The sequence below is a fragment of the Bubalus kerabau genome, chromosome 4 (assembly GCF_029407905.1).
Source record: "Bubalus kerabau isolate K-KA32 ecotype Philippines breed swamp buffalo chromosome 4, PCC_UOA_SB_1v2, whole genome shotgun sequence".
NCBI classification, from domain to species: Eukaryota; Metazoa; Chordata; class Mammalia; order Artiodactyla; family Bovidae; genus Bubalus; species Bubalus kerabau.
The window spans coordinates 20,302,515-20,324,627 of NC_073627.1; the positions used below are offsets into that span (position 1 = coordinate 20,302,515).

At 43.6% G+C, this 22,113-nt stretch overlaps 1 protein-coding gene across 1 annotated transcript; it reads left to right on the top strand.

The window, feature by feature from the left end:
- The first annotated feature begins 189 nt into the window (after positions 1-189).
- Positions 190-20,145, top strand: LSM12 (LSM12 homolog). The gene is made up of 5 exons (XM_055575750.1): positions 190-424; positions 2,240-2,373; positions 16,072-16,181; positions 17,587-17,713; positions 18,502-20,145. Exons 1-5 carry the CDS (start codon positions 301-303, stop codon positions 18,592-18,594), a joined length of 588 nt encoding a protein of 195 aa, XP_055431725.1. The 5' UTR covers positions 190-300; the 3' UTR covers positions 18,595-20,145.
- Positions 20,146-22,113: the final 1,968 nt, after the last annotated feature.

The window sequence follows — 22,113 nt, forward strand, 5'->3', positions numbered from 1 at the left end:
GACTGCAGTTCTCTCCTGTCTCCCCTTTTCATTCCACATAGGTCATTTATCTTTAACTTCTAAAATGGACCTTGCAAGCACTTTACCAAGTCGGAGCAGCTGCACAAACATAATGATTCAGATCCCTCTTTTATTTCCTCTCCTTTCCTCTTCCACCTAGGCTCCCGCCCCACCCAGTCCAGGCCACGCCCTGGCGTATGACGTCAGCACGCCCCGTGCGTCGCGGCGCGGCGCTCACTGGGGGCCCGGCTTTCGCCCGCTGCTGCCGCCGCCGCCGCCGGCCGCGGCTGCTCTCCCAAGATGGCGGCTCCTCCGGGCGAGTACTTCAGCGTTGGGAGCCAGGTGTCGTGCCGGACGTGCCAGGAGCAGCGGCTGCAGGGCGAGGTGGTAGCCTTCGACTACCAGTCCAAAATGCTGGCTTTAAGTATCCTTCCCTGCGCGGAGCCCGAGGCCGGGCTGGCGTGTGTGTGCGGTGGTGGGGGGGCGGGGGACGACGGCGGTGGCTGGGGCCCTCTCCGGGCCTAGGGGCGACCGGCTACCGCGGCGCCCGGAGCGCATGCGCACGACCCTGAGCTCCCCTCCCCCTCTCCCTGGACCCTTGGTCCGCCTTGGGGGACCCTTGTCGCCCTCCCCTTGTGGGAGCTGGGCCGCGAACGAGGGTGGGTGGAGGGGGACTTGACACGCGGATGGCTTATCGGGGGGAACGCTAGGAGAGGGCACCCAGTGATCAGGAGAGGGGTGGTCGTGGGAGAGGGCTGGTGATTGGAGCCCAGATGGAAGAGGGGCGGGTGGAATCAAGTGGGGAGGGGGTGTGTTGAGTAAGGAAATGCTAGTGAGTGGGACATGGGTATGGAGTTCAGGAGGGGTTGTGTACTGATAGGACGTGGTCCACGGAAGGGCGGTGGTGTGTGACCAAATGGGCCTCGCTTGTTTGGGGGCGAGTTACTGCAGGAAAGAGTTTGTAGCAGAACTGGGGATAGGGGCTTGTTTTGCTGGTGCTGGTGTGTGCGTGGTGCCACTGGGGACGGGGTGATGAATTGTAGGCTTCTCAGTCATTTGGAAGTTGCTCTTTTGGAGATGTTTGTACTGGAAACCTGGTCCAGAGAGAGGACCACGTTTTTCAGGGGCTTGTGTATGGACGTGTGGGTTACAGGTGAAAGAGTAAGTTATCTTTTGCTCAGGCCAGCACAAGGAATCCTGACTTCTCCACAGTAGTAGCCTTGCCTTTTAAATGTGGCAGTGTTAAACAGAGTGGAAAAGGTGGCCTCTTTCTTTGGTGTGGAAATGATTTCTGAATTACTCCAGGAAGCTCAATCTTGGAAACAAAATACTTCCTGGTTGTAATACCACCTCCTCCTTATATTTGAGCCACAGGTGGATTTATTTGGATTTTTTTCTTTTTTTTTTTAAGAGTTATTTTTGTGGCACCTTTGAAAAGGAAGTTTCTTACTGGGTCTGCTGTCTTTGGCAAGTATTTTAACCAACTTCATTTAAACTTCACCACTTCATTTAAACACTGGTTGTAGATTTCTAGCTTAGGAAAATGTCCTTTGAAACTAATTACAGCTCGAATAGTTGCGTTTTCTCGGTTTTTTTAAACACAAGAATTTGTACCTGGACCATATAAGATCTTTTGCATTAGTGGTTTAGTTGGAAGGGTTTTGGAATGAGGAATTACTCTTTCAATTGACATGCAATATGCTTTTGAGAAATGGCTGGAGAATGAATGGATGGATGAGTGGGTTAACTAGCTGGGTCACCTTGAGTGAGCTTCCTTTCCAGTGCTGTAGTTTTTGCCTCTGCAAAATGGAAAGTCTCAAATCAGAAAAAGTGAAAAGAGTTGTTCAGATATAGGAAGTATACCAAGAACAGAAGGTACTTGCTCTCCTGTGTGGTTCGTTAGGTTCAAGACAGACAGTATACATACAGCATTAAAACTACATTAAGCCTCTTTGTAAAACCAGTAGAGAGAACGTGATGGAAACCCTGTTGAGGCTTCACGTTTTGGGTTGTGTTTGGCTTTGAAAAGCTTGAGATCTTTTGGTTATGGGGTTGAGCGGGAGGAAGGTGATAGGCAAAGATTTGCTGAGAAGAGCTGTGATTCTTGTGGGACTCCCACCTTTTGCTTGTGGCACACCTTTTACACAAGCCTTATGAGAACTGTGTTTTCCATGCCCCTTTGGGATGTGTCAGTGCTCTGCTTGCCCCTGTTTTCCTTAACTTTCTTTTTTTTCACCAGAATGTCCTTCTTCCAGTGGAAAGCCCAACCACGCAGACATCTTGCTTATAAACTTACAGTATGTTTCAGAAGTGGAAATAATTAATGACCGAACAGAAACCCCTCCTCCCCTAGCTTCACTCAACGTTAGTAAGGTAAGGACTTGAGGGCAGTTCTGGGTCTCCAAAATGATGGGAAATTTGAGTCTCATTGACTCTTGATGGTACATATATTGTCCTTTTTTTTTTTTTTTTGAGTGATTTACAATTGGCTTGCTTTGACATATTTAAAAATATACTTATATCACTGTAGTTTTTATCTCTTTGTTCCCTGATATCTTTCGAAGATTTTAAGAAAAGTCTTAATATCTGCTGAATAGAGAAATAGAATTGAGAGCTGGCTTTTGTCCTTTGTGAAAGAGAGCTCCCCGCTCACCCTTAACCTGTAGCCCTTGTGTGAACTTCCAGTGTTGGTGGGGTTGGCTATGGGCTTTCCTTCCGAACCTCCTGAAATTGTGTATGTGTGCACACAAGAATATACATGTATTTCCTGGGTGAAGATCTGGAGTATTTTTCAGATTCTCAGAGGGATTCATGACCTACAAAAATTTGAAAACTACTGACATAGAGCTTCATTTTTGTCTTTGTGCTTGAATTTCGAGGTCTAACAAATTTAGAGGCTTAGGATATTTTAATCTTGGCTATATAAATTGGTCTCTGGGAACTTGCAAATAACTTTTCTGATTCTTCAATTCTGTCAGCCGAAGTTCACGTTGATCAGTATTAGTACCCAAGCCCTGTTTGAGTTTTGCTGTTCTCTCTACTTGGAACACCTTCTCAAAATGACTAGAACCATATCCATCAGGACTGTTTAATGGCACATCTTTCAAGAAGTCTTCTCTGATCACCCAGGCTAAAGTGGTGCCTCCGTTATTTTCTCTTACAGTACTCTAGCCTTCAGAGATAAGGTGACGTATCATTTCCAGTCCAGTATGGGACATTTTCGAGAGTAGAGGAGGGCAGTGCTTTTGTTTTACACTGAGACAAGTTTAGATTGGTGTATCCTGGGCAAATTGGGACTTGTTATCCTATTCATAGCTTTTTTGTGATTATAATTGTGTATACTGTTCTATCTCACCAAACTTTGTTTTGTGGGAATGGTAACTATACCTGTTTTGTTCCTTACTGAATATATAGAACCTTGCACAGAGTAGGTGCTTCATAAATATTTGTTGAATGAATAAGTTAGGGCTTCAGTTTTTGTAGCAGCTGTCTTTCATTAAGTCTGTTGAATTAGTGTGATGAAATTTTTCCCTCTATAAAATTATAATAATGTATATTCTTTTGCCCCACTTGGGAATGTAGTGTGTTTGCTGCAATTCAGCAAAGCAAGGGAACACTCAGGCAGCTGAAACAACACAGGGTAACTGAGGCTGGCAGAGTGTAGTTGCCTCAAATCTGGAGCTCCCTTTTTTCTAAATTCCAGGGAAATGCCCCATGTGGTTTTTTGTTTTTTTTTTTCTTTTCTTTTTTTTTAGTGATGTCTCAGGACAGATTCAGAAAGGTCTTGGGTTTCATATTAAAGACTGTTGCATACAGACTATCTCATTCTTATACCTGTGGATTTTTGAAACTTGGCTTACTTCTCCTAAGAGATCTTAAAAGGTTTAAATAAAATAGCTTATGCCTGGTGTGTTGAAGGGAGAAAAGGCTCTGTGTTATTCTTTAATGTTAATAGGGTATGAGAAGTCTGTCACCAAGTAACAGCCTTTAGTAAGTAGTTGAGGAAAGATTATCTGAAAGAAGATAGATTTTTTTTTCAAATTTAAGAGATAACTAGGATTCTGCTCTTGTACCACAAAGTGCCACCATTTGTGTGAGAGAGGCTGGAGTGGCGTGGATGGGACTGTTAAATGTGGGAGCTGTTAAGAAGCAGTTCTTTGCTTACATTTGACCGTAGGTATAAATAGTTCTTGGTTATTAATTTGCAGATTATCTTTGCCTTTAAGGTTTTGCTTTCTGCTGATCAGTTGTCTTCTAGTATTATTGTAAACTAGTTGTTTACCCAGTCTTTCAGAAAACAGCAGGAGGTAATAGATTAGGGAATACCGGAAATCTTTACTTTTCTTACTCTCAGCCCTTACCACAAGGTCTGATTGCCAAGTCTTGAAAAAGGAGTCCGAAACAAAGACTAAAATTAGGTTGAAGAGCTCTCTTTGGGTCTTATTTATTCATTCTTCATTTGTTGAGATGTTTATGAGTAAGCTATATTGGTTTTCCCTTGAAACGAACCTTTGAGGATGCTTTGTGATTCTTGCTGAGATTCAGTTAGAAGAACCTGTTGGGCTCTTTATGTTACTGAAAACAGCTAATCTGGGTAGCTACATGTTGCTGGAAGGACATGAAAAGTTCAACTCATTTAAGAGCATGAGCCTGGGTTTTGTTTTGTTTTTAAGATGGAGGATTGTTTAAGCATTTTAGAAGGGAACTAAAAGTGCCCTGAAATCCCTGGAAGAAAACTGGTCTTGGGGAGTACTACCTGTGCAGTGGGAGATCCCATCACATGATGGCTCATCTTGCTGAAATAGTAAGTGCTGTGTTCAATTAAACCTGTTGATACAAACTGGATGTTGACTCTGACCCAACAGGAAATGGAAGAGCAGGCCTTTTAAAGGAAATACTTAATTCCAGCTCAAGTTGAGGATGGTGTGAACTAGCAGTTCTTGGAGATGAGCTTGTTTTGCTTTCGATTGGCACTTTCACTGTAACTAAGAGTCCTATGTCCGTCCACAGCAGTGGGATGTAAGAGGAAGCTTGAAAGAGGACAATGGGGTTGTAGAAGGTGGAAGCTTTGAATATTGTTTTATCTACTTCACAGTTAACATTGTACTCTGTAAAAATTGTTTCGAATTTCCTGACTTTAAAAAGTACAAAAGCACACGTGGCTTATTAGTTTACTTTTTAAAAAAATAATTTAGTTTGGTTGTGTCGGGTCTTAGTTGTGGTGCACAGGTTTCTCTCTTGTGTGGCGCGTGGGCTCAGGAGTTGTGGTATGGGCTTAGTTGCCCCCATTGCGTGTGGTATCTTAGTTCTTTGACCAGGGATTGAACCCATGGATTGGAACCTGCCCCTAGCATTGAAAGGCGGATTCTTAACCATTGGACCACCAGGGAAATATCCTTATTAGTTTCCTTTCATGAGGAAGGTTTAAATATTGCATGAGGATGAGAGTCCAGGGTCCGTGTGGTAGAGTGAAGTAAAATGTTTCTTAAGTTTTTTTGAATTGACTCCACATCTTGTTCTCTGGGCATAAAGATTGACCATCAGTTGTTAGTGCTCTCAGGTAATTTGGTTCATGTCAACATTAAGAAAGTTTTATGTTTGTAGCATTTATCAAACATTTACTGAAAATTATTTTATGCACAGCATTGTGGTAAGCTCTGTGGGGACCATTCCTTACATATTTCTAGTGCTTTACAGTTTACAGAGAGCTTTGACACATCTTGTTTCATCCTCACAACCATGCTTAATGGCAGTCCACTCCAGTACTATTGCCTGGAAAATCCCATTGACAGAGGAGCCTGGTAGGGGTCGCAAAGAGTCAGACACGACTGAGCAACTTCACTTACACTTTTTTCCTTTTAGTTTAAGAGATGAATAAACAGGTTTAGCAGTTTAAGTGACTTGCTCTAGGTTATATGGCAAGTAGCGTGAGAACCAATATTTTTACATGCCACCCTCTGAAATAGCAATCAGCAAATATCTCATTTACTTCTAACGGTAGTTCTTATGATGTGGGTACCATCATCATCTTCCCTGATAGCTCAGTAGGTAAAGAATCCACCTGCAATTCAGAAGACCCTGGTTCTATTTTTGGGTTTGGAAGATCCGCTGGAGAAGGGATAGCGTACCCACTCCAGTATTCTTGGGCCTCCCTTGTGGCTCAGCTGGTAAAGAATCCGCCTGCAATGCGGGAGACCTGGGATCGATCCCTGGGTTGGGAAGATCCCCTGGAGAAGGGAAAGGCTACCCACTCCGGTATTCTGGCCTAGAGAATACCATGGACTGTATAGTCTATAGGGTCGCAAAGAGTCGGACACGACTCAGCGACTTTGACTTTGACTCACCATCACCGTCTTACAGAAGAGTAAACTGAGTCTCAGGATGAGTCACTAGCTTAAGGTCATTCAGTTAGTAAGTAAGTGAACTGAGATTTGAACTCAAGTCTGATGTTTTGATGGCCAAGTCCCATGTATATTCTGCTTCTGTGTGCTTACCCAAAGAACTTTTCAGAGTGGGTTGGTGAAATGAAATGAGTATGTGTTTATAATCCTAAGTAATATTTCTGAGTAAAGAGAAACGTCTGTGTTGTGTGGTCAGAAAGAACATTAAAAGCAAGTGGGTATGTCTCATGTCACTTCTCTGCCTGTTAACTTTACTAAGCATCAGTTTTCTCACCACAGAAATAGAATCCTGTTAGTACCTATCTTATAGAGTTGTTTGGAGGATTGGTTCAGGTTGACCAGCGTTGACACATGTTAGTCCTATTCTCCCACATTAGCTATGTGCAGCCAGTGGGTGGATGTTCCTTGAATTATGGTTTAGGAGCAGGATGGGGGGAGGAGGGCATCATGACAAAGGAAAGCAGCCAAGAACATGGGCAGTGTTAGTTACTGTGTCAGTCTTTCCTGATACTGGATCTGACATTCATTCAGGTATCAGAACTTCCCATCCCAAGACTGGGGAAAATCAAAATAGTATATGGATTCCTCTTGTTGGTGACCAGAATTAACTTGAATTTCTAGGGCAGTGTTATCAAGTGGCATAATTAAGCGAACACTTGTCTGAGTACAGAAGATTAGAGTGAGCAGTCACAGAACCTAGGAGGTCATGCTTTCAACTTCTGAGACTCTGAGGTAAAAAACTCATTGAGACAGCCAAGGCAAGTGTATGTATTCATCTGTTTAGATAAATGCCTCCAGTACATCAAATGAGGTATAAGTTGTCTTATCACTTTGCTGACTTGGAGAAGACTTTCTGGAGGAAATATTTGTATGTTGTGAGGGGAGGCAGGAAAAGAGACAAAGCATGGAAAGTTGAACTTCACAGATAAGGCATCTACCTCCCTTACCAAACCACTGACTGATTTATCAGCCTGGTGTGAGTATTTATTGCCCATTTATACCTTACTAAACGAGTGATTAAATAGAGAAGAACCAGGAAGAAGAGATTTAAAGAGTTTTTCATCAGCAGATGGTAATGAAGAATAGGTTGGCTGCCTTTGGATAAAAATGACACTTGGAGCTTGGTCTGTGGAAGGGCCTGGAAAGGCTGAGAAAATGGGAAAGTCACAACGTTCACTTTAAAAAGTAACTGACCTTGCTTACCTTTAGGGATGGTGTCACACAGGGAAGACTTCACTTGGTTTTTGTTTTGAGTTCTAAGAAGTTTGAAAGCTAAGATTTAGCATAACCTTATGGCTTTTGTTGATGTGAGGGATAATCCTCAAGTATTAGCAAATTCCTGAGGTAGTTGGTAGCTACTGCATCGTGGCCTGTATTCATGGACGTAGTCTGTTATCTGGGCCCTTGACCATATCTTGACCCTAGTGTATTGAGGTATGGATTTGTCAGCAAGTAGGATCAGATGATGGAGAAGGCAATGGCAACCCACTCCAGTGCTCTTGCCTGGACAATCCCATGGATGGAGGAGCCTGGTAGGCTGCAGTCCATGGGGTTGCGAAGAGTCGGACACGACTGTGCGACTTCACTTTCACTTTTCACTTTTCACTTTCATGCATTGGAGAAGGAAATGGCAACCCACTCCAGTGTTTTTGCCTGGAGAATCCCAGGGATGGGGGAGCCTGGTGGGCTGCCGTCTATGGGGTCGCACAGAGTCGGACATGACTGAAGCGACTTAGTAGCAGCAGCAGCAGAAGGATCAAATGACCTAGCCACCCTATGAGTAGGTATAGATATATTAGTAACAGGTAGAATGTGTTCATATTATGTATAAAAGTAGGAAGGGAAGGAGCTTCCCTGGTGGTTCAGTGGCTAAGACTGTGCTCCCAATGCAGGTTCTATCCCTGCTCAGGGAACTAGATCCCACAGGCCACAACTAAGAGTTCGCATGCCGCAACTAAAGAGCCCTCATGCCACAACTAAGACCCAGTGCAGCCAAATAAATAAATTAAAAAAAAAAAAAATAGGAAGGGAAGTAACTACTTGTCTAGGGGAAGCAAGACTCTTCTATCAGGTGAAAATTTCTAGCTCCTGGAAGCTACAGTATTACCTATTGGCTCACTTGATTAGAGTATGTTGTCAAGGCCACAGTCCCAGGTTAGAGCCCACCAGTAAGTTTTGTATCTGGCTTTGAGCAGACAGCTGCTTCCTCACAGAAGTGTCATGAAGATAAAAGTGTAAGGTGAAGAGGAAGACCCTATCATTGCTAAGTTAATGGGCCCCAATAAGTAGTGAGTGGTGTGAGATGAAATCAGAGGTAGAGTGATTGATGCCACTTTAAAAATCACTGGCCTTTGAAGGAGGTCACGTTCAGTAGCATTCAAACTCTGGGGTCATAGCCATAGTAGGGGATGCAGCGCTCCAGGCTAGGGCTCCTGACTCAGTTCAGGCTGTAGTGCACAGCAGCTTGCTGATTTGGTGGGGCCTCCTTAGGTCAAGAGTTTGGTTCTGAAGGGGGCTCTCTTGACATCACTGCGTGGGGAGATGGGGAGGAGGAGATTCGTCCACCTGAAGACACAGATTGCTGGGCCCAAGCGACTGGCAGAGATGTGCCATGTGTGTTGTTGCAGCCCCCCCTACATTCTATCTCTTTGACACAGGGATGATTCAAACTAAGCGCTTTACTGATGTCAGCGCTAGTATCTCTTACAGTGTTAAGAAAGGGGCATTCTAACCTACAGTTTCCTGGCAGAGATCAGGCTTAGGGGGAAGAAAAAACAAGTAGTGCAGTCAAGTTATAGCGTTGGAATTTAAGACTAGCTTAGGTAAATGCCAGAGACTACCCTGGAGAGTGAAGCAAATTGTACACAAAGTAGAAAATTAGCAGGGCTATATACTGTGCGAAAAGCTAACAGTCTGGTGTGGTAGCATGTGGGGAGTTTGAAGAACTAGATTCTTTTCACAGCTGGGCTGCTAATGAATTGTGTGACCGTGTGCTAGTCACTTAACGATTAGGAACTCTTAGTTCTGTGAATCTCTGATAGTCGAGGTTTCTTTTCCTTTTATCCCACTTCCCTCTCCCTACCCCTCCCTTCCTGGTGCTGTGCATGTCACGATGACTAAGCCACTGCTTTTGCCCTCAAGAATCTCATGTTTGGGAGTGGTGAGGGGCAGTAGGCTTTAACTTTTGCAGGGAGCAGCAGACTTTTTCTGTTAAGGGCCCACTGATAAATATTTTAGGCTTTGTGACTATACGTCTCTGTCACAACTGTCAACTTTGCCTTGTAGCAGAAGCAGCAGTGGGTGATACCATTCCAGTAGAACTTAACTAAAACAGGTGGTTGGATGAATTTGGCCCACAGGTATGGTTTGCCAATGGTTGGCATAGAGTAGTGAACATTTTAGGAAAGGCTTCTCAGATGTGACAATGCAGTAGGGTCTTGAAGAATAAATGACAGTTAGATAAAGGGAGGGAAGGTAAATGGAATCAAGCTGATTGGGATTGCTATCAGTTTGTCCATCTCTGCAGTTTAAAAAGTTTTGCTGTTTTGTCAGTGAGTTAAAGCAGTGGCGGTTCTCAGAAGGAAGGGAGAGGACTAATGCCACTGTACTGGCACTGTTAGTGTTAGATGTATCTCTTAATGAACTCCAGTAACAACCTTTAGGATGGGCCCCCATGAATAGACTGAGGCTCAGGAGAAGTTATACATCTTGCTCAGGTTCATGCAGCTAGGGAGTGGTAGGTGCGACTTTGAGCTGGAATCTCTTCTGTTTGGGGGTAAGAAACAAGGGAGTGGCTTTTCTTTTTTATGTTGCTTTTTCTGCCCTCTTTAGAGCCCAGGAAATGACAGTACCTGGTCCTTTCACTGTCTGAATAAAACCAGCTCTTGATTCTGTAAGTGAAGCGCCCATTTTGGCACATAAAGTGCATTTTCCAACTTACTATTCCAGTTGTATTTTGGAAGAGATTCTGTTAAGGATTTATAGCTTCTCTAGCAGCTCTTACAGAAAGCAGAAGAGAGGGAGCCCTGAGTTCATTGGCTAAAGGAAGGTTGGATTACATGAATTTTTTTGAAATAACCTACAAGCCACCTTCTCTGTGCTAGTAATAATGATGTTATAATAATAATGTTAACAGTGCTATTTGTACAGTGCTTTAAACTCTCATAGTGCTTTCACCCGTGTTTTTCTTCATGGCCATGTGTGAGATGTTTAATACGAGTGTACACTCTCACAGACAAGTTGTTCAGGTCAAATTTCAGCTTACATCCCAGCCAGTTGTTTCTCTTTCCTGGCAGAGTCCTGTGGACGTTCCACAGTGGTGCTGGTGTCAGGGTCTCAGGACTAGAAAATTACTCTGTTGGTGTCCAGGAAGTTTAGTTGTCTATTGTAACTGTGGACAGCTTTTGGTGACATAATTACAAATAAGAAAAACTATCGACTTTACCAACAACTAGTTTTTGTTTGAAACCAGGTGAGCCACAAACTTTGCTTATGGCCTATGCTGACTGACTTGAGGCTGACCTCTATTTTATGACAACAGTATGATGGCCAGAGCCTGGAGAGTGAGGTGGCACTGTGGCCTCTGGATTTGCAGGGTGTTTTTCATCACCGCTCAAAGCACTTAGGTACCTTAACTTCCTAGTGCAGGAGACCTGCTTGACTTAGCTTCTCTAGTTTTGGCTCATCAGGAAATGATGGGTACCTAATCGTTATTGGCCCGAAATGCTTTCTCACACATGATCTGTTTTCTTAAAAGCATTCCTATGAATTACCTTTAACAAAACAAGTAAAGGATGTTCTTGAGATTTAGGGCAAGACTGGGGCCCTTCACTAAAAGGCGGACAATTGTGTTCTGGACAGGGAAACTTGATGGAAATGTCAGAATTCACTGATAAGAAGAGAAGATGACAGCTGAGTCTTTTAAAATATTTTCTCTTTTAAAAAACATTTCTTTTACATTCAAGTTTATAACTGTGTTTTCAACAATTTAGACTTACTTTTCTTAAGTGGAACCGTTTGGGTATAGTGCAGAGTTCAGAACACATGCTCTGGAGTCGGTCTGTCTGGGTTCAAATCTAGACTCTCCCACTTGTGACTTGGTTAACTTAGGCAGGTGTCTTACCAGCTGTGCCTTAGTTTCTCCGTCTGTTCAGTAGGCGTAATTTTAGTCCGTTTCACAGAATTGTTGGGCAGATGAAATGTTTAATACATGTTAAGTGTCGCTTAGTGTGTTGCGTGGAGTAAGTTCTCACTGAGCAAGTTAGCTCTTAGGGTTTTAGTGTTAACTGCCGGCCTCTTTGGGTCTACTGTTCCCTCGTTTGATTCAGTGTTTTCGTTCACCGTTAGGTATCCCAGGATGTGATTTCAAGCAGGGTTCTCTGTTTTTTGAGTTCTCAGCTATCTGAGGTTATAAAGAACAGTATTTTATTAGAAATTTTCAGACAGGACCTTTCAACTAGGGAGTAGGGAGACTTGGGAATACTGATAGTTGGAAGACATAGTTTTGAGGCTGCCTATTGGTGACAAAGAATGAGAGCTTTCCAAGAGTACTCCCCAGAATGAAAACAGCAGGAGCAAGCGGGGCCCTTTGGATGACAGTTGTTCTGGCCTGCTGCCCTTCACCCTCCATCAGGCCTTGCAGGCAGCACTGGCAGTTCGGGGCAGCTGCTGCAGTGCGCCCTAACCCCTCTGTGAGGACAGCTGGTTGTCTACACAGGGAAGACAAACCCAGAGTGGCTTAGTGGAGTCAGTAGGTCATATCCAGCAGGTTCTTCTCTGGACTTTGTTTCCATTGTTGGATCAGCTGTCACAGCCTGTTAAATACTTGCAGTAGGAGTCCCTCTGGATTCCCCACAGCACCTGTGCCTTCCTGGTCTGCGTATGTGGAAATAAGATGGCCCAGCTGGTGACCAAGTAACAGATGAGGCAAGATGCCTGGATTATGTTGTTGTTGGGGCTGCTTCCTCTTGTCACAGTGCAGGAAGAGAGATAACGTTAGTGTTCATTGATTCACTCACTCGAGGTTACCCAGCAGCAGGCGTGACTAGAAGCCTTTTGATATTGATGTGCTTTGGTGTCAAGTTCATGCACTTTTTTCTGTTGCCCACATCAAGGTCCTGTATATAAAATGGCCAAGGGAGGAAGCACTGGTTTGTCGACAAGGAGTGAATTTTTTCATTGGGAATCATACAAAATAAAAGGAAAGGAAGGTAAATGTAGGTTGTCTTGTGCAGTTGTTTCAGTTAGGCCACATGCACATTAGTAACGTGTATTTGTAGATTTAGGCAAACTGAGGTTTGCCTAAACCCAGTGTGTTTTTAAAGTTGGTGCCTTTAACATTCTTTAAGATTCTAACCAATTAGTGTTTCAGTTTTAGTTGGAAGAGGCTTGCATTGAAAATGGGGAAAGTATGGTGATAGTTACTGAATTTAAAAATTGCAATCCTAAAAAAAAAAAAAAATTGCAATCCTGATGACCCTCCCAAGCTTAAAAGGCATATCCGACACCTTCTCTGTTGGGAAGCATTTTTATTGGTTCTCTGGCAATTTGACAGTAACCATAAACTTACTAATTTGGAGTAACTGGACCATTTATAGATATGCATTAGTTTATAGAAATACAATGTGGGGAAATGTAGAGCTACAGCTGACTTGAGCGTAGAGAGAGTCATTTGCTTTGCAAAAGGAGGCTTATCCACATTTTTCACAGGTTTTCAATAACTTGTTTAAAAAGAGCAAGGTAATCGCCCTTCCCCTCTCACCCCAATTTTGAGAAAAAAACGTTTCTAGTTTCTTTTTGTTAAAGGTAATCTTCCTCATGCCCACTTGATGCAGTCCTCTCTGGGAGAAATTTACCCTGTTTATACAACTTTTTAGTGAAGCAGATCTCTGTAGTTGAATACTAGATTTACGCATTTTCAGATTGCCATGAAAATATAGTTCATAAACCAACAACTGGAGGCTTCAGGGTTTGCTGTGAATCTTAAGTCCTCAAACCACATTTGCAGCAGGTACAGGTGGAATAGTTGAGGGTATTGAGGTAAATTGAAACATAGTCAGTTTACACTGATTTCTGCTGACTTTTTCAAGGCTCTCCTTTGTATCATTTAGTATTTGGGATCAGTCTGCACTGTGGATTGACATGAAGAATCATCCGGTCCATTCTCCTTTGCTTTAAAAATCTTTAGAAGAGATTGTGCAGTGTATTTGGGGAGGGGGTAGTGTGTACTTTCAAATCATTTTTCTATAACCATTGTGTTGCTTTTAACTCAGGCCATCCAAACAGATCACTTCCAGCTGAGATTTATATTCGTTTTATTTTGCCTCTGGCAAAAATTCAAAAGTGGTTCTTCTTCCAGTGGTTCCCCAGCTTAGTTTGTCTATTTCACTCTTACATATTCTGCATAGAGCCTGGTTTTCCAGAACCAACTCTTGTCTTCCTGAACGGGTGATGTTACTGTCTAGTTGATACAAGCTTTATAGAAGCAGCTCTGTCTGACCCACATTGGGAGGTGTTTTTGGTCTTCAGGGACAAATATTTTTAAAAAGACCTCAGAGTGAGACCCTTCTGCCTGTTCATGGGGTAAACATCTGCCTGACCATGAGCCACTTCCCAGGAGGTCTGCAGGAGCTTGGTGAATCCGAGGGCATGTTGCTTCCCTCCAGTTTTCCCTTCGTTCAAACTTGGAGACTTCAGATTTCCTACAGGGTTGTTTGGAAAGTGAGACTCAAGGAAACCCCTTGTTACCAGGGTTTTCTTGGTGACCGAGTAAGGTTTGCTTGTTGTTGCTTAAAAATGCACCCCTAGCTGTTCTTGTACCTTGGAGGCTATCTGCTTTCCAGCCACAGGCTTCCTTGCTGCAGTTGGGATTGCCAGTGCTCACCGAAAGCTGTCAGTCCCGTGCTTTTCCTTCTCTGTAAAGTTATTGCCTGGTGGGTCCAGAGGGGCAGGCCCTGGTTTGAAAGATTATTTACTGCTGCTGTATCTGTCTCTCTCCACATCCTGGGGACCAAGTGAAAAGGGAGCTCTGGCTTTACATCCCTACAGAGTCTTGGCTTTTCTTCCCCCTTTTACCTAAGGAGACTGAAATGACAGCATGTGTGAGCTGTGCTCACACCCCCTTCTCTCAGACAGTCTTTGAAATTCAGAGGCAGTTGAGACTCCTCAGTTCCCCATAACCTGATTGAAGGGCACTTTCTCTCTTTTTCATAGTCAAACTCTTGCTTAATAAAGTGCTTCATTTTGCCAACAACTGGACACTTTGCTTATTTCCCCCCTGGTGGATCTATATTTGGTTTATAGTGTCAAGGGTTAGTCTTAAGGCAGAATATGAATGTTTAAGAACTCCAAGCATCTAGGTACTTTGGGAATGTGCTGGAGGTATGATCTCTGTTTGCATTAAGGAGCTGATGTTGGGGCCAGGTTGTCTGTGCTCATGTGTATGTTTGTGCATATGTCTTCAGTAGCTGCAGTGTCAGCATACTAAGTGTATGTTCTTGTTCATGGATCTGAAAAATCTCCAAGTTGTTTGTTTAACTTTCAGATGCATTATCTGCCTTTTGTTTTAACTGTCAGTATATTTCTTTTGTCTTACACTCAAACACATTTGTTCTTTTGTAATCCAGCAACCAATAGTGTGTGGTGGGACCAGAAATGTATTAGCGGGGCAGCAGGGATTGACATGATACCCACCCCTACTGGGAGCGATTTATTGGATTTGAGTAGACTGTTAGATTTTACTACAACTCTTGATCTTGATCAGCTTATGATTGTTTCACTAGTGGGCAGTTAAGGAACAGACATGAAATAGAATGTAGATCATTCTTTTTTTAAAAGAGCCTGGTAGCTGTAGCCCAAGTCAGTGGTGCCTGGTTAGGTTTCCTTGAGTCCTGGCTCCCCATGTGAGCACAGATAATGGTACTAGAATGGTTGAATTTTTAAAACCTCAAATCCTGGTCTTTGAAGGTGTGGTAGACATTAATTTCTAATCCTGAGGCTCCAGCACAGTAGCTGATAAGTATCCTTAGTTCTCTCCTTTCATACAAATGTATGCATTGCCTTTTGTCTCTGACCATCACTTTCTATCAGGTATACCCCACCCCCAGTCATGCTCTAAAACCTTGCCCTGCTCTGTTTTCTTCCCAGCACTTAGCCCTGTCTGAAGTTATCTTGTTTATGTTTTTGTTTAGCCCTGTCTGAAGTTATCTTGTTTATGTTTTTGTTTATTGTCTGTCTCCCTGCCCCTTTCAGTGCTGTATCTTTGGCTTAGTATAGTGAATGTATGGCACATGGTAGGCATTCAGTAAGTATCGAAAGGAATAGGTGTTTGCCAGGAATAGCAGAAACTATTCAGGTATATTGTGTGTGTGTGTTTGTTTCACTTTTTAAAATTAAAAAAAAAAATGTTTTTGGCCATGCTGTGAGGCATGTGGGATCTTAGTTCCCTGACCAAACTAAGGAATTGAACGTGTGCCCCTTGCAGTGGAAGTGCGGAGTCTTAATGACTGGACTGTCAGGGAAAAATCCCTTGTTTGTTTCACTTTTGGTCTCTGAGAAAACTGACTCTACCCAAACCAGTCTTTTCCAGCATCTTTTCTTCGACTTACGTCCTGATGTTGGGAAGGATGAAGGTGAATGTTTTTCTGAGTCTCTTTCCTCTCGCCCACCCTAGCTTGCCAGCAAAGCACGGACAGAGAAGGAGGAGAAGCTGAGCCAGGCCTATGCAATCAGCGCTGGTGTCTCCCTAGAGGGCCAGCAGCTCTTCCAGACCATACACAAGACGTGAGTTGGGGAAGCATAGGGGTCCCTTGCCTTGGGGATGCTGCCTGGCTGAGCTGTCTGGTGGCTGATTTGTGGGTAGTTGTGTTTCTGAATGTCACCAGGGAAGTTGGGTAGTGTGTTGGCAGTATCTTGCATCCAGGGATGTGGTGCTTGTTGTTTTTCCATTTGGAAGATCACTAACAGGTTATCTGTTCTGGGCTTCTGTGTTTTCATCTGTAGAACTTAGTTTTGGATTAGATTGTCCCTGAGGGTCCCTTCCACACCTTGTATGCCGTAATTTAGAACTAGTGATTTCTTTCTCTTTTACTGTTTTGATCTTGTACTTTTCTCTAAAAGCTGATGCAGTTTTAGTAAGGGAAAGTTTTATCTATCTCAGTCTTCCCAATTATCCATTGGGGTGAACATAGGGAATTAGGGAGAGCAGAAGGCCACCTTATTACCACCTCATAAAAGACATTTTGTCACAGCAGAAGTCATTTGATTCTCCACTAGCTTCCCTAGCTGCTGAAAAACTGAAACATTTGACACTCCCCCTCCCCCCTGCTGCCTTCTGTTACCCTATTTAACCACCTGGGTCTGGTGCACAGATGGCAGCTGGCATCAGAGCCATTTGAGGCCATGGTGTGAGTATCTGAACATTTACAGGTATGTGAAGGAACTCTCTTAGTAATATCAGCTGCCCTGGGTTCCCCTAAGTGTGAAATGGGATGGGTTTTCCCAGTCTGGCAAGTACCCAGCTGTCTGATAATTGAGAGGGGCCTCTTTGAGGAGCGGCCTTATGGAGTAGGGAGCAGAGTATAAAGATTGCAGTAAGATGCGGGAGTTTGTTCTCCTATCTTTTTAAAGGTGCCATATCACCCTAGGCTAAAGGTTGGCAAACTGCAGCCAGCAGGCCAGATCTCCTGATATGCTAATGTATCATCTGTGGCTGCTTTTGAGGTACAGCATGCAGAAGAATAGTTGTGACAGAGAGTGTATGGCCTGCACAGCATGAAATACTTGCTACCTGACACTTTATAGAAAAAATTTGCCAACTCTTGTCCTAGGCTGCTGTTTAAATTGGATCTAGTGGCCTGAGCCTAACTGTTTATTTGTAACTCAAATTAGTTTGGACTTCTGAGGTCGCCACCAAGTTTTCTGTGTTTTTTCAGGCCCCTAAAACTTCAGAGTAACACTCTGGATCATCCTTGGAATAAGTGTGCATCAGTTCCATTGCTTTTCCTAGCCAGTGGTACCCAGGAAGTGTTTCTTGGCTACTTCTCTCTGTGGGCTGCTGGCATCTAGTTATTGACTGAGTAGTAAGCTAGGAACTTGGGGTTAGCTTTCTGGAGTTATTTATTCATCAGGCAGGAAGTGTGGGATGCCTCGCAAGAGGTAACTTTCACCTGCTCTCTTTTCCTTCCAGCATTAAAGACTGTAAATGGCAAGAAAAAAACATCGTAGTCATGGAAGAAGTTGTTATTACACCCCCATATCAAGTGGAAAACTGTAAAGGCAAAGAGGGGAGTGCACTGAGCCATGTACGCAAAATAGTAAGTAAAAGAGCTGAGAAACCTTAGGGAGAGAATGACTGCTCGGCCTTCTCTTCCAGCATCAGGGCAGGATGTTAGCCACAGTCCCTGCCTTCTGATGGCCAGCCTGTGAGCAGCCTTGACCACCTTGCCTCCTTGCATGCTGGTGCTCTGCAGCCATGGTGTGGATACTCTGGTGGGGATGGAACCACCAGGCAATGCAGAATAAAGCGAGTGGTCAACCCTACGTCCTCTGCACTGTGGCTTTTTGGAATTACTCAGAGCATTCCGTGGTTTTGGGCCTGAGCAGTTCCTCTCCTCCCAGGCTGGATTCTTCTCAGGAAGGGCTGGTTGGTATACATCGGTGGCGGTTGGAATCCATGACCCTGCATACATCATCTGACTTTCTAGATTGAGTTGAAGCATTTGTAAAAACAAACTGAGTATTGGGAGACCCAACATGGTGGATGTAAAAAGTTTTAAGACTGTAATTCCCTACCTGTTTTCATTTTGCACTTGTGTAAGGAGAGGAGAGGAGTTTGGCTTATAATAGTCTCCCTTCGTTGTCATCTTTATAGATTTACCTTCTTTTAGACAGTTTTATCTGAAGCTGCAAAAAATGTGGCTGATACAAGAGGACCCCCACCTCCCTTGTTGGGAAGGTCAACAGACAGCAAGCAAGGGGAACAGTGCTGAATGATCCATGAGCTGGACAGCCAGCATAAGGCTGGTGAAGTCTAGAGTGAACTGTGTGGGAGGCCTTGTGTGCCCATCTGTTTTTCTGATCTAGGCTGACTGATGTCTTTCAGGTTGAAAAACATTTTAGAGACGTGGAAAGCCAAAAGATACTGCAGCGTTCACAAGCCCAGCAACCACAGAAGGAGGCTGCCCTGTCATCCTGAGTCCACACGTACGGAGGACTCTTCCAGCATCCAGCCAAGGAGGCGATGGTGGTGGCTTCAGCGGAGGCAGGCCGGGGGAGGGAAGGGATCCTATATTTCCGGTTGGCTCTTGTTAACAGAGGGTCAGCATTTCCAAATCTTAGACTTGAACAAACAAAACACCCAACAAAAAAGAACAAGAGAATAATTTAAAAGTTGAATCATTACTTGACTAACAGACTTCAGTCCACCATGTCCTTTTCACAGCCCCCTTCTGAAACAGTCACCTTGTTAATTTTATTTTTGAAAATTCCTTTCTGCTCTGCCCTTTGACCTCTGACTTTCCTTTCCCAGTCTGTCTCTGCCATTCTGTTTTTATAAGTGGCTACACTTGCCTTCCGAGTGATTGAAAGAAACTTTTACATCTTCTCTTCCAAAATAAAAGTAACAAGCTGACTGTGATACTTAAGTTGAGACTAGAGCAGCAGACAAAGGTCTCACTTTAAATTTGTCTTTTTTTTTTTCTTTTTTTCTTTTTTTGCACAGGGCATGGCTTGAATTAGTTTTATTTTTCTTAACTTTAAATATATATATGAAAATATATATTAAAATGTTCTCTAAATATTTTCTGCTTCTTGCAGGTCTCTTTTTACTAGATCATGGCCACTCTTCCCACCTCATCCCTCTGAGAATAAAAATGTATCGTCCTCCCCACCACCCATAGCCAGGCACCTAACTTAGTGCACAGCGAGGATCTCCCGCAGCACTTTGTAGAGCCAGGGTTTGCAGATGGGATCTGGCTTTGCGGGTTCCTGGTGGCTTTTTAGTCTTCAACTATACGTGTACCAGTCTCACATTTGGCAAAAACCTCAGGATTCTCCTTTTGCCTTTTTCTTACTTCATGGTACTAGAAGAACTTTCTCACCACCCTCCTATCTCCTCGATGGGAACGTCAGCTGCCCCGTCTCTTGTGCCCTCTGTAGGAAGAACTATTTTGCATGGCACATCTCAGCTCTTCCTTGAAGGATGGTTTTCTTTCATAAGAAACCCAGAGTCCACCTATCCTGACCTCTTTAAGTCTGTATCCAGAGCCACTAGCCCAGGAGAAAGTTTGGGTGACCTGCCGTTTCTCTTCTGCCAACCTACTGCTCTTATGACCTTCCCTACCATCCCTGAAATTTTACAAGCTTACGACAGTTTGTATGTGCTCAGCCAATGGGCAGAAAACCTGGGAAGAATTTCTGGACTTTAGCCCACCAGTTTGTCTGGTTTGACTAACCTGCTGAGAGCTACCTGGCACCCTTGCCCCTGTGCCTAGGCAGTCCAGAGGGGCAGAGTGTATCAGGTACTGTGGCGTGGGACATGGGTGATGCTCATGTGACTGGCTAGAGCTTTGGGGGTGGGGTGGGGGTTAATGAATATTTTTTTGGCCATGATCTCTTTCCCCTTCCTTTTTTTTTTTAATTAAATAAATGGATCAAAATTAAATAATTCAAGCCCTGCCTTCAAAATGAATTTTTTTTTTAGTATTGTTTAGCAAAAACAATAAAACCCAAATTTTTTTAACCATCACTCATGTCTCGGGTTTGTGCGTGCTTTAGAGGCCCCAGAGGGAGGTGTCTGAGGATGTGTGTGTTTGGTTAAACTTTACCTTTAAACTCTCTGCTTCCTACTCTTACCCTCTTTCCTTCTACCCCTGAGAACTCATCCAGAAATCCAGTGCCAAGTGTATAAGAAGGGGATCCAGGGTTGGGAGTTGTGTGTAAGTGGAGTAGAGGAATGAATTGGGTGGGTACATATGTAAGACCTTTGTTCCAGGACTGGAGGAAAAGTGAGAGAAGACTAAGAAGTATACTTTCATATCACCTGCCATTGGCCAGAACTTGATTTAAAGTACCAAGCCTTTGATTTAGTCTGCTTGGAAGTGTGGACTTCTGGAGAAGGTAAAAGAGGGAACAGAGAGGAGACCTACCGTGCAAGGTCTAGAAAACCTGAGAGATGTATTTAAAGAAGTGAATGTGATACATGGGAAATGGCAGTCCTGGAAAGAAGCTCTGTGTCACGTTGTTCCATGTCGTTACTTCCTCCCCATTAGTCTCTAGGTCTGTGAATGGGAGGCAGCTCTGGTAGGAAGCACTTTTTGACTCTGGTTTCAGTTTACGAAATGATGTGGGGGAACTTAAAGCAATTCAAGAGGTGGATCAGTATGGTGGGAAAGACAAGCAGTGTAGAAGGAAGAACAAGGGCTTTGGAGACAAAAACTTTGGCTTCAAATTGTCACCCTTCCATCTCCTCACTTCTGACTCTGGATAAGTCATTTTACCTGTCCATGCTTTGGTCTCCCCAGTTGTTAACATGAAATAATACTCATCTGGAGCTGCTTGTAAAGGTTCAGATAGGATGGTTTAAAATGGTTACTACTTAGAAGGTCCTCTGTAAATGTTAGTATGCATTTTAGCTTGTTCCTAGGATGGTTAAATCTGGAGATGAGACTGGATTAACTGGTTTTCAGAAGCTCCAACTTGTTTTAGAAGTCTTTGTCTAGATGTCATTTTAAGTGAGACTAATAGGTAAAACATTTGGGGTCCTAAGAACCCTGCCCTCTCTGTCTCTCAGATCTCATCTCTACCTCTTCACTGAAGCTTCTGAGGAATTTGATTATATGAAAACCACTCATTTTACAGAAAGTGAGTTGGTTCCACCAGGGCTTAAGTGACTTGCTGAGAGTACCGCCGCTGCCTTCAGTGGCAGAGCTGGAATGAACCCCAGGCTTTATGCACTCATGGGCTCTTTAATATTGCCCTGGGACTTGGTGAACTGATGGCATTTTCGTATTGCTCACTTCTATTAGCCAGGTTTGGGGTGGAGTATAGAGAAGACTGGTGAGTGTGGTAAGAATTGCCACCTAGATTTGAAGAAATGACGCAGTGTTGAGGGCTTGCATCTCTGATAGAACACGAACTGGTGGTTTTGCAGTGTCTGCTTGGTTTTGAGGCATTCTCTTTTCTCCTCAAACACACACACAAACCCTTATATCCCAGTGCCTGGTCACCACCCCACAGCCACATCTGTGCCTTTGGGTTTTCTTCTATTTAGAACATCTGATCAGTACGGTATAAACAGCCTTCCCACAGTGAGTTGATACTGAATCTGTACTGTATAAGTCTGAACAACTGATTGCTGATTTTTGTTTGGTGTTTTGAAAGTTGCTCACGCACTTCAATATTAGTTAAAGGGCTGCAGCTTGTGAATCGCTGATTCAAGGTAACGGCTCCTTGACGTTCTTGAAGCTACAAATTGTGTCAAAATCTGTTTTCCCATAAGACATAAAGGAAGATCAAGGACGCTTTCAGTCATACATGGAGACTCCTGTCCTGCCAGTGTGGCAGATGCTGAGAACGTATAATGAGCATGTTTGCTACTAGGAGCTGCACTGTATGGGTTGAGTGGTGGGGACCAGAGTTTGGGAACTGGGTTTGGTCATGTGGGTTGGAGGATGGTCATTGTTTACATAGCAGATATGCTTTCCCATCACTGCTG